This window comes from Salvelinus sp. IW2-2015, unplaced genomic scaffold (genome assembly GCF_002910315.2).
Source record: "Salvelinus sp. IW2-2015 unplaced genomic scaffold, ASM291031v2 Un_scaffold1623, whole genome shotgun sequence".
Classification (NCBI taxonomy): Eukaryota; Metazoa; Chordata; class Actinopteri; order Salmoniformes; family Salmonidae; genus Salvelinus; species Salvelinus sp. IW2-2015.
Genome location: NW_019943041.1, coordinates 219,333 through 231,750, shown reverse-complemented (window position 1 = coordinate 231,750; position 12,418 = coordinate 219,333). Strand labels below are relative to the sequence as shown.

Genomic DNA, 12,418 nt, shown 5'->3' with positions numbered 1-12,418 from the left:
TGACATTTGGCACAAAATAGATAACGCGCCCTTGAATAACTAAAATCTATACAACTGGAGAAGCTACACTACATGGCCAAAAGTATGTGGACACCTGCTTGATGAACATCTTATTCCAAAATCACGGGCATTAATATGGACTTGGTCCCTCCCTTTGCTGCTATAACTGCCTCCACTCTTCTGGGAAGGCTTTCCACCAGATGTTGGAACATTGGAAGCAAGTCCCCGCAGCATTCAGCCACAAGAGCATTAGTGAGGTCGGCCACCGATGTTGGGCGATTAGACCTGGGTCGGCGTGCCAATTCATACCAAAGGTGTTCAATAGAGTTGAGGACAGGGCTCTATGCAGGCCAGTCAAGTTCTTCCACACTGATCTCAACAAACCATTTCTGTATGGACCTTGCTTTGTGCACTGGGGCATTGTCATGCTGAAACAGGAAAGGCCTTGCCCAAACTGCTGCCACAAAATTGAAAGCACAGAATCGTCTAGAATGTCATTGTCTGCTGTAGCATTAAGATTTCCCTTCACTGGAACTAAGAGGCCTAGCCCAAACCATGAAAAACAGCCCCAGACCATTATTCCTCCTCCACCAAAGTTTACAGTTGGCACTATGCAGTCGGGCAGGTAGCGTTCTCTTGGCATCCGCCAAACCCAGATTGTCCATCGGACTGCCAGGTGAAGCGTGTTTCATCACTCCAGAGAACGTGTTTCCACTGCTCCAGAGTCCAATGGCGGTGAGCTTTACACCACTCCAGCCGATGCTTGGCATTGCGCATGGTGATCTTGTGTGGCTGCTCAGCCATGGAAACCAATTTCATGAAGCTCTCGATGAACAGTTATTGTACTGACTTTGCTTCCAGAGGCCGTTTGAAACTCGGTAGTGAGTGTTGCAACCAAGGACAGACGATTTGTACCTGCTTCAGTGGCCCTGTTCTGTGAGTTTGTGTGGCCTACCACTTCGGGCTGAGCTGTTGTTGCTCCTAGATGTTTCCACTTTACAATAACAGCACTTACAGTTGACTGGGGCAGCTCTAGCAGGGCAGAAATTTGACGAACTGACTTGTTGGAAAGTTGGCATCCTATGACGGTGCCACATTGAAAGTCACTGAGCTCTTCAGTAAGGCCATTCTACTGCCAATGTTTGTCTATTGAGACTGCATAGCTGTGTGCTCGATTTTATACACCTGTCAGCAATGACTGGGGCTGAAATAGCCAAATCCACTCATTTGAAGGGTTGTCCACTCACTTTTGGACATGTAGTGTATCAAGTATGTGGAATCTGTAGGGAGTTGCCTGGAGTGAATTCCTAAAAATGTTTATTCATACCTCATTCTCTGGGTTAGTTTGAACATGATTTGCAAGTTGTGCTCAAGAATCCCCAGTTTTGCCCCTCCCATTTAAGCTGAAAGAATTTTCTGAATTCTATTTGCTCTAGTTCCCCAACATAACGCAGTTTCAGAATCTCTCGCATACCTCACTGCAAAATAATACCGGTAACACCAAAGATATATTCAGACCCCTGGACTTTTTTCAAATTTTGTTATGTCACAGTATTAATCTAAAATGGATTAAATAAAAAATCCTCAGCAATTTACACACAATACCCCATAATGACAAAGCAAAAACAGTTAAAACAATTTTTTTAACCAAATGTATTAAACCTAGAAAACAGAAATACCTAATTTACATAAGTATTCAGACCCTTTTATGAGACTCGAAATTGAGCTCAGGTGCATCTTGTTTCCATTTATCATCCTTGAGATGTTTCTACAACTTGGAGTCCACCTGTGGTAAATTCAATTGATTAGATTTGGAAAGACACATAACTGTCTATACAAAGGTTGCACAGTTGGCAGTGCATGTCACAGCAAAAACCAAGCCATGAGGTTGAAGGAATTGTCCGTAGAGCTCCGAGACAGGATTGTGTCAAGGCACAGATCTGGGGAAGGGTACCAAAAATGGTCCCCAAGAACACATTGCCCTCCATCATTCTTAAATGGAAGAAGTTTGGAACCACGGAGACTCTTCCTAGAGCTGGCCGCCCAGCCAAACTGAGCAATCGGGGGAAAAGGGTCTTGGTCAGGGAGGTGACCAAGAACCAGATGGTCATTGACAGAGCTCTAGAGTTCCTAAGTGGAGATGGGAGAACCTTCCAGAAGGACAACCATCCCTGCAGCACTCCACCAAATCAGGCCTTTATGGTAGAGTGGCCAGACGGAAGCCACTCCTCAATARAAGGCACATGACAGCCCGCTTGGAGTTTGCCAAWAGGCACCTAAAGACTYKCAGACCATGAGAAACAAGATTCTCTGGTCTGATGAAACCAAAATTGAACTCTTTGGCCTGAATGCCAAGCGCCACGTCTGGAGGAAACCTAACACCATCCCTTCGGTGAAGCATGGTGGTGGCAGCATCATCATGCTGTGGGGATGTTTTTCAGCGGCAGGAACTGGGAGACTAGTCAGGATCGAGGCACAGATGAACAGAGCAAAGTACAGAGAGATCCTTGATGAAAACCTGCTCCAGAGTGCTCAGGACCTCAGACTAGGGTGAAGGGGTTGTTGTCCTTCCATCAGGACAACGACCCTAAGCACACAGCCAAGACAACGTAGGAGTGGCTTCGGGACAAGTCTCTGAATGTCCTTGAGTGGCCCAGCCAGAGCCCGGATTTGAACCCGATCAAACATCTCTGGAGAGACCTGAAAAAAGCTGTGCAGCAACGCTCCCCATCCAACCTGATAGAGCCTGAGAGGATCTGCAGAGAAGAATGGGAGAAACTGCCCAAATACAGGTGTGCCAAGCTTGTAGCATCATACCCAAGAAGACTCGAGGCTGTAGTCGCTGCCAAATGTGCTTCAACAAAGTACTGAGTAAAGGGTCACAATACTTATGTAAATGTGATGTTTTTTTTATTTTTTATTCTAAAACATTTCTAAAAACCTGTTTTTGCTTTGTCATTATGGTGTATTGTGTGTAGATTGATAAGAAAAAAAACGACTTTAATCAATTTTAGAATTAGGCTGTAACGTAACAAAATGTGGGAAAAGTCGAGGGGTCTGAATATTTTCCGATGGCACTGTATGCATTGTATTTATAAGTATATCTACATTCAGGTGTGTGTCACTGCTCCTGAGAGATATAGTTGATAAGTTGCCTGCAACAAATATTCTGGAAGCACTATCAAAACAACTGGATACCACACAAATTCCACGTCAGTGCTGTTTGCCACAGGCATCTTCAACTCTACCTATCCCTCGGACCTTATAACAACCAGCTCCAGTCATCTCTACAGGGCCAGACCAACCCTTGCCCTATGCTCAAACATTATTATCCAATGTCTAGCACTGGGTCCCCCAGAAGTGTCTTTATTTTCCCTTCCAATGGGAAATGGAATACTGTCAATAGGACATGTAGGTAATAAAATCTAAATGTTTTAATAATATTAAACAGGAAAAAATTATGAACCAAACAGAACAGCTAACATCAGAACAGAGACCAACATGTTACTCAATATCTCATGGTCAATATCTCATGGTGGTTAAATACATAACTGAATTATCATTTGGATCAAAGGTTGAATCAAAATAAACAGGTATAATTCCCAAACAACTATTCTGTTCTTTGGCCTAGGGTAAGGACAACTGTAATGGAGAAAGACGACTGGCTGTCTTCGTGTTTGTTAGGTGTCTTCAAAAGCCACTTAGTCATTCAAGGAGGAAGAATCTGAGTCAGTGCATCGCGGGCACTCTGCCCCAAATTCTCAGGGAATTTCACTACAAACTCAAGCACCATGTCCCCCCTCTTCTCTGGGCACTTGGACAGGGGTAGTCCCTCTCCCACGATACGCTTCTTCATCCCAGGTTTGACCACGTCTCTGGAGGTCACAGTCACAGTCCTRCCGTCCAGAGTGGGAGCGCTGACCGTGCATCCACACAGTGCCTGATGGGAGAGAGAAATACAGATTGTCACAATTAGGTGTGTTATATTTTTAGTTAAAGAGTACAAGGCCTGGGAGGGGCTGGGCAAATATTTCGAATTAATTAGAAATTATGTTTTTAGCCCGATGTTCCAAATGCCTGTATCGTAGATTTTTGTTTTTGAGGTTTATTTTCGCATGATGTTTTTTTTCGGTCTCGTCTCCTTCGCCGCTCTGTTGCATCTAACCCCCTCTCCCTCACAACAACAAGAAGAAAGATCACTTTCTCGTGACAACAAGCAGTTTAAACTGATACTCCTGCCATTTGAGGTTTGGTCCGAACAGAATGGGTGAGATTGGACCCTGAAACACATTGGACATTTTATTGTAAGAGAACTTAAACCTTTCTAACGATACCCTTTTTATGTCTCCACTTCCAACAATTTAGCAGAGAGCAGAGCCTTCTAAAACGGGACATGATTGTGGAAATCTTTTTTTTTTTTTTTTCAAATCAATCAAATAAATTTTATTAGTCTAGACTTACACTGTTAGCAGATGTTAATGCGAGTGTAGCGAATGCTTGTCCTTCTAGTTCCGACAATGCAGTAGATAACCAACAAGTAATCTAACCTAACAATTCCACAACTACCTTTACACACACAAGTGTAAAGGGATAAAGAATATGTACATAAAGATATATGAATGAGTGGTGGTCAGAACGGCATAGGCAAGATGCAGTAGATGGTATAGAGTACGGTTATACATATGAGATGAGTACTGTAGGGTGTGTAAACATAAAGTGGCATAGTTTAAAGTGGCTAGTGGTACATGTTTCCATAAAGATGGCATAGATGCAGTAGATGATATAGAGTACAGTATATCACATATGAGAATGGGTATGTAGGGTATGTAAACATTATATTAAGTGCATTGTTTAAAGTGGCTAGTGGTACATTTTACATAATTTCCATCAATTCCCATTTTTAAAGTGGCTGGAGTTGAGTCAGTATGTTGGCAGCGGCCGCTAAATGTTAGTGGTGGCTGTTTAACAGTCTGATGGCCTTGAGATAGAAGCTGTTTTTCAGTTCTCTCGGTCCCTGCTTTGATGCACCTGTACTGACGCGGCTTCTGGATGATAGCGGGGTGAACAGGCAGTGGCTTGGGTGGTTGTTGTCCTTGATGATCTTTATGGCCTTGCCTGTGACATCGGTGGTGTGGTATGTCCTGGAGGGCAGGTAGTTTGCCCGGTGATGCGTTCTGCAGACTCACTACCCTTGGAGAGCCTTACGGTTGTGGGCGGAGCAGTTGCCGTACCAGGCGGTGATACGCCCGACAGGATGCTCTCGATTGTGCATCTGTAGAAGTTTGTGAGTGCTTTTGGTGACAAGCCGAATTTCTTCAGCCTCCTGAGGTTGAAGAGGCGCTGCTGCGCCTTCTTCACGACGCTGTCTGTGTGGGTGGACCAATTCAGTTTGTCCGTGATGTGTACACCGAGGAACTTAAAACTTTTCCACCTTCTCCACTACTGACCCGTCGATGTGGACAGGGGGTGCTCCTCTGCTGTTTCCTGAAGTCCACAATCATCTCCTTTGTTTGTTTGACGTTGAGTGTGAGGTTTTATTTTCCTGACACACCTCCGAGGGCCGTCACCTCTCCCTGTAGGCCGTCTCGTCGTTGTTGGTAATCAAGCCTACCACTGTAGTGTCATCGCAAACTTGATGATTGAGTTGGAGGCGTGCATGGCCACGCAGTCGTGGGTGAACAGGGAGTACAGGAGAGGGCTTCAGAACGCACCCTGTGGGGCCCCAGTGTTTGAGGATCAGCGGGGTGGAGATGTTGTTACTACCCTCACCACCTGGGGGCGGCCCGTCAGGAAGTCCAGGACCCAGTTGCACAGGGCGGGGTCGAGACCCAGGGTCTCGAGCTTGATGACGAGTTTGGAGGTACTATGGTGTTTAATGCTGAGCTGTAATCATGAACAGCATTCCTCACATGGGTATTCCTCTTGTCCAGATGGGGTTAGGGCAGTGTGCAGTGTGGTTGCGATTGCGTCGTCTGTGGACCTATTGGGTCGGTAAGCAAATTGGAGTGGGTCTAGGGTGTCCGGTAGGGTGGAGGTGATATGGTCCTTGACTAGTCTCTCAAAGCACTTCCATGATGACGGAGTGAGTGGCTACGGGCGGTAGTCGTTAGCTCAGTTACCTTAGCTTTCTGGGAACAGGAACATGTGGCCCTCTTGAAGCATGTGGGAACAGCAGACTGGGATAAGGATTGATTGATATGTCCGTAACACACCAGCAGCTGGTCTGCGCATGCTCTGAGGACGCGGCTGGGAATGCGTCTGGGCTGCAGCCTTGCGAGGGTTAAGACGTTTAAATGTTTCTTACCACTCTCGGCTGCAGTGAAGGAGAGCCCGCAGGTTTTGTAGGGGCCGTGTCAGTGGCACTGTATTGTCTCAAAGCGGGCAAAAAGTTGTTTTAGCCTGTTGGGAGCAAGACATTCCTGGTCCGCGACGGGGCTGGTTTCTTTTTGTAATCCGTGATTGACTGTAGACCTGCATAGCATACCTCGTGTCTGAGCTGTTGAATTGCGACTCGATTTTGTCTCTGTACTGGGACTTAGCCTGTTTGATTGCCTTGCGGAGAGAATAGCTACACTGTTGTATTCGGTCAATGCTCGGTCACTTGCCCTGGTTAAAAGCAGTGGTTCGCGCTTTCAGTTTCAACGCGAATGCTGCCGTCAATCCACGGTTTCTGGTTTGGGATTTTAATCGTTGCTGTGGGTACGACATCGTCAAATGCACTTCCTAATGAACTCGCTCACCGAATCAGCATATTCGTCAATATTGTTGTTGGACGCAATGCGGAACATATTCCAATCCGCGTGATCGAAGCAGTCTTGAAGCGTGGAATCAGATTGGTCGGACCAGCGTTGAACAGACTGACGGCGGGAGCTGGTTGTTTTAGTTTCTGTTTGTAGCTGGAATCAACAAAATGGAGTCGTGGTCAGCTTTTCCGAAAGGGGGGCGGGGGAGGGCCTTATATGCGTCACGGAAATTAGTATAACAATGATCTAGGGTTTTTCCAGCCCTGGTAGCACAATCGATATGCTGATAGAATTTAGGGAGTTTTGTTTTTAGATTAGCCTTGTTAAAATCCCCAGCTACGATGAATGCAGCCTCAGGGTGTGTGGTTTCCAGTTTACAAAGAGGCTGTTTGGTGCTCAGTTTGGTGCTAGCGGTGCATTTTAGCCACGGACTGTGCTAGCTGTCTAGTCGGTGTTTTATAAACGTTTTGTAGGCTAAGAATGGGCTTCAAATTTGCATTGTCAAATTCATGAAAACGCAGTCATATGATATATTAAAATGTATATGTTTCCATGTGAATTAACTTACCATATCATATGCCAGTTTAACATATTTGACGGCCAAAAAGAAGCACACAGCCGAAAAGTTACCACCGTTTCGTTAGAACTACACACATGAACTACATGTTCAACAAACAAACTTATCATTTTCAAAAAGTAGGCCTACTGGCTGGCCACGTTCAGTAAAAAAAAAAAAAAGTAACAGCGCAATTACATATAAAATATCAAACAGCCTGTAACTAACAGGTTTTTACTGTCCTGTGAGTCAACTCGAGCAGGCATGCTAACAACGCTGCAGGAGTTATAATTCAAATGAGACTTCTCTAACTTTCGGCTATGCATCTTATTTCTTGAGTGAGATAAAAGGCATCGGGTATGAGTAAATCAATACACGAATATAATGATATATACTACCGTTCAAAAGTTAGGGTTTACTTAGAAATGTCCTTGTTTTTTTAAAGAAAAGCAATTTTTTTGTCCATTAAAATAACATAAAATTGATCAGAAATACGGTGTAGACATTGTTCATGTTGTAAATGACTATTGTAGTTGGAAACGGCCTATTTTTTTATGGAATATCCACATAGGCCCATTATCAGCCACCATCACCCCTGTGTTCCAATGGCATGTTATGTTAGCTAATCCAAGTTTATAATTTTAAAAGGTTAATTTATCATGTTTCTCAAACTAGACACTAATGTACTTGTCCTCTTGCTCAGTTGTGCACCGGGGCCTATTCTGGTTAGAGCCAGTTTGCGCTGTTCTATGAAGGGAGTAGTACACACAGCGTTGTACAAGATCTTCAATTTCTTGGCTATTTCTCACATGGAATAGCCTTCATTTCTTAGAACAAGAATAGACTAAAGAGTTTCAGAAGAAAGTTCTTTGTTTCTGGCCATTATGAGCCTGTAATCGAACACACACATGCTGATGCTCTAGATACTCAACTAGTCTAAAGAACGCCAGTTTTATTGCTTCTTTAATCAGAACAACAGTTTTCAGCTGTGCTAACATAACTGCAAAAGGGTTTACTAATGATAAATTAGCCTTCTAAAATGATAAACTTGGATTAGCTAACACAACATGCCATTGGAACACAGGAGTGATGGTTGCTGATAATGGGCCTCTGTACACCTATGTAGATATTCCATTAAAAATCAGCCGTTTCCAGCTACAATAGTCATTTACAACAATGTCTACACTATATTTCTCATTAATTTGATGTTATTTTAATGGACCAAATTGTTTGCTTTTCTTTCAAAAACAAAGAAATTTCTATGTGACCCCAAACTTTTGAACGGTAGTGTATATTGTAAAAACAACTAGCTGGAGCCGTCTGAGCGGTTGGCTATGAACACCCTTACCCACTAGTATATAATGCTGATAATTGGTTCTGACTCGCTACAGGCTGTCCAGCAAGAACAGTACAAATGCTTCTTAGTCTAGGACTTTTATCTTCACCACCACACACTATAGTATTCACACACACACACAGAGAAATCTTCAGTTTACAGAGGATGGACTTGTGGTTTTCTTGGATGCATTGTACCCACAATTTTACTAAAATAAACACACATAACTTGGTCGGCAGCCAAACTTGCGTCTTCATCTGCCGACAACGATAGCCACTCTGACCTGGAGTGGGTTGGGTCAGAGTCCAAATGTGCATTTGGGCACTCTAATTGGTGTAAACAAAGAGGCTGTGACAGACAGCTGAGAAGGGGAGAAATCACCCTAATAGGTCTGTGGGGAGTCAGACATGGCCTGTTTTCTCTCTCTCACACACAACCTTGTTATCATAAATGTGATTATATAAGCTTGAAGCCCATTCAAAAACACAGTACGGGACTTGCAACAGGAGRTAGTAAATACTAGTACTTTCATACCGTATTGGCAACTTGTTCTCATTCTGAGAAATAAGCATCTTCTTATCCATGTAGGTAGGCCACAAAGTGGACAGGCTAGCTTTTTGTTCAAACAGTAGGAGACTGACAGGAGAGTGTGTTCATAACAGTTAAACTGTTCGAACTTGTTAGCAAGCAAATAGATTCAAGATGGCTAGACTTTAAATATAAAGATTAGCTAACTACTCATTATTAGTGGATGTGCATTGTGTATGGTTCTGGTTATTTTTTTTTTACAAAAAGGGCATTTTCATACAGACAGACTTAAAAGCCAGATCAGTGATTATTGCAAAAAAGCAAGTTAAACTGCTATAATATAATTATTAGTGGGTTGTGGAAGGCTTACATTTAGCCTTGGTATAATCTTACAAGCCATGAATTCATTAGATTATTCATGACTGTTTAAAATGTTTGAAATGCAGTGTACTGACCTTTAAATGGTGCAACAAAGCTTATTTAGAGAAAAATATATTTTTAATATATATTGTGAATCGCCCATAAGTTACAAAACAAATCGACATATGATTTTTAGGTCATTTCGCCCAACCCTACCTGAGAGCAGCAGAAAAATATCATTACCATGATTACAGAGAATACAAGTGAAAGAGTTTAGTGGGTTACGTTTATGACTGACACAATGTTTAAGAAATCACAAAGACCAAGCACTCACATCTCTGAGGGACACTCTAGCAGGGTAGATGATATCGGAGCCATCCCGGCGGAACACAGGATGGGGTTTGTCTTTGACCACAAACACCACGTCAGCAGGAATGTTAGTGGGCGTCTCATCTCCCTCCCTGGGGAAGGTGATCTTGGTCCCTTCCTTCCAGCCTCGCTTGATGTCCACTGTCAGGATCTTGTCCTCGCTGCGCATGCTGCAGCCGTCCGGGTTCAGCCGCTTCCTGGAGATCTTCATCTTCTTGGTGCAGCCGGAGAACACCTCCTCCAGGCTCACCTTCAGCTCGTGCACCACCGGAGAATCTTTCTTTTTCTCACGGCCCCCGTGGGGACCCCCTGGTCGGGATTTGAAGGACCTCTGGTGTTGGTGGAACCCTCCCATTCCACCCGGCATACCCCCCATCCCTCCCATACCAAATGCAGCAAAGGGGTCATCAGTGTCCATGTCATCGTCCCCGTTGCGTGCGAAGAACTGGTCGAATGGGCTGCGGCCRCCAAAAAACTCYGTAAACATGGCGTGAGGATCTCCATGGAAGGTGTAGTTGTAGTTGTTGGGGCCATTGGGACCACCACCCCCGCCGGCTGTGTGCCCCTTCAGGCCTGTAAGAGTGAACACAACATCAAAATTGCTATTTTAGAACACAAGAACAAACATCAAAATGTTTATTTTAAATCCCTTTGAATCACTTATTCACAACACACTTTCAACACTTCCAGACATACCATCTCTCTAAATAAATAATGCTAAAGCATGTTACATTTCCACCTGTGTTTTCAGGGGTCACTGTGACAGAGCAGTGTTTCTGAAAAGGTGTTCTGCAATGTGTTACAGACCATGAGCGGACGTGACAGAAGGAAGGAATTAACGTTGTGATGTTAACAAACTAGCCCCACTGACAGTTTGAACTCAGAATAAGCAGGAAAGTTCCAGCAAGTTCGAGAGAATTGTAGTGCCTCTGACTGTTTCCGGCGCTCAGTTGCTTCCAATGTAATAACTACAATAGTTTCTAGGGCTACACTCAAAGAAAAACACAAACAGTAACATTTAAATAATAACGTTCGCTAGAAGTTGTCAAAAACAACGGCCACGGCTGATACAGCTAGTAACGTTACATAGTTGGCAAACCTGACAACGTCGATTGCGCAAAACAGTTTAGATTACAATGGTGCACCTCACTGTGTGGAACCAAAAGTTGATGCGTTACCTTCTTCTCCATATCGGTCATATATATCCTTTTTCTTTGCGTCGCTGAGGACATCATAGGCCTCGGCGATCTCTTTGAATTTATCCTCAGCTCCAGTGGACTTGTTTTTATCAGGGTGATATCGCAGGGCCTGCTTTCGATACGCCTTCTTTATCTCGTCCTCAGAGGCGCCTTTCTGTATACCCAACACTTTATAATAGTCTTTACCCATTACAAGTATCTGTCAAGTAACGCTTGATATTCAAAAAAGCATCGTCAATTCACCAGTTAATCTTATATCAAAGGCTGTCAACCAACCACACTGAAATGTAGTGTTTGAAGCTGGCTAGCTACTTAACCGGTTGACAGCTGCAAGCTAGTTACAAATCCGACCCTCCACGATTTTGTTTGAGCTATTAAACTATGGAGTTAAATAAATATATCCCACTCTCTGCTGAATAAACCAATTTATGAGCTGAGATATCGTGGCTACTCAAAATACGCTTTTCACCATGTCGCTAGCTAGCCACCATGTAAGAAACTTCCAGAACTACTGGTGCTGATACTGCTGTGACTATCGCATTTCCACATTGACTGAAATCTCCGCCCCTTCTACGTCATGCTTTCAAAATGGTCTGTGCTTTCAAGATCTTTGGGACGTCCCTATCCCATTGAAGTTGAAATGTATGAATGATTAAAATTCGGGTTAGGGTAGCCTCGTCGAGAACCAGGCGTGACAACGGGTTATGCTTGGCGTTGGGGTTTAGGGTAGGGACGCCCCAAGGAATCCGAATATCACTAACCCTGTCAAAATCAAGAACTACGATTTACGCCCCACCACTCCCTGGCAGCAGTTGCTTACACATATAAGAAGGGATAAACTGCATGTTCAGGGATGGACAACTAGCGGCCCAACCAAATTTTGCTTAGTGCCCCCAAAAGGGTCACCCCATACAGAACCAATCAGTCGATATAAWCGAGAACARTCATCAGAAATCACGCGATATGAATCGRACAKTAGGGCGCCGCCTGACCCACTGRTTGCAATTGTATCGGGTAAAAGGGTAGGGCCGACTCTGACTGCATGTGTGGGTTACGATGTAGGTACACAGACCCGCGAGCCACTGCAGACCCTCATGATGAGTTCATATTTTTTGTGGCCCCCACCCCAATTAAAGTTGCCCATCACTGATGTAGGTAATAATTTCATCACATTGTGGGTATCTGTGGCAAAGCTTTATAAATTATTTAATTAGCTAAAATAAAACGAATGCATATTGTGACAAGACTATTGATATGTTGCATATCAAATGGACACACGGTAGAATCATATAATAGTGTTCCTCTTGCTACGCCTAATTACATATCT

At 43.8% G+C, this 12,418-nt stretch overlaps 1 protein-coding gene across 1 annotated transcript; it reads right to left on the bottom strand.

The window, feature by feature from the left end:
* Nucleotides 1-3,588: 3,588 nt before the first annotated feature.
* LOC112071495 (dnaJ homolog subfamily B member 1) lies at nucleotides 3,589-11,659 on the bottom strand. Its single transcript, XM_024138946.2, has 3 exons — nucleotides 11,071-11,659; nucleotides 9,858-10,465; nucleotides 3,589-3,940 (listed from the first exon to the last, which is right to left on the bottom strand). The coding sequence occupies exons 1-3, from the start codon at nucleotides 11,279-11,281 to the stop codon at nucleotides 3,710-3,712; spliced, it is 1,050 nt and encodes a 349-aa protein (XP_023994714.1). The 5' UTR covers nucleotides 11,282-11,659; the 3' UTR covers nucleotides 3,589-3,709.
* Between the last annotated feature and the right edge of the window lie 759 nt (nucleotides 11,660-12,418).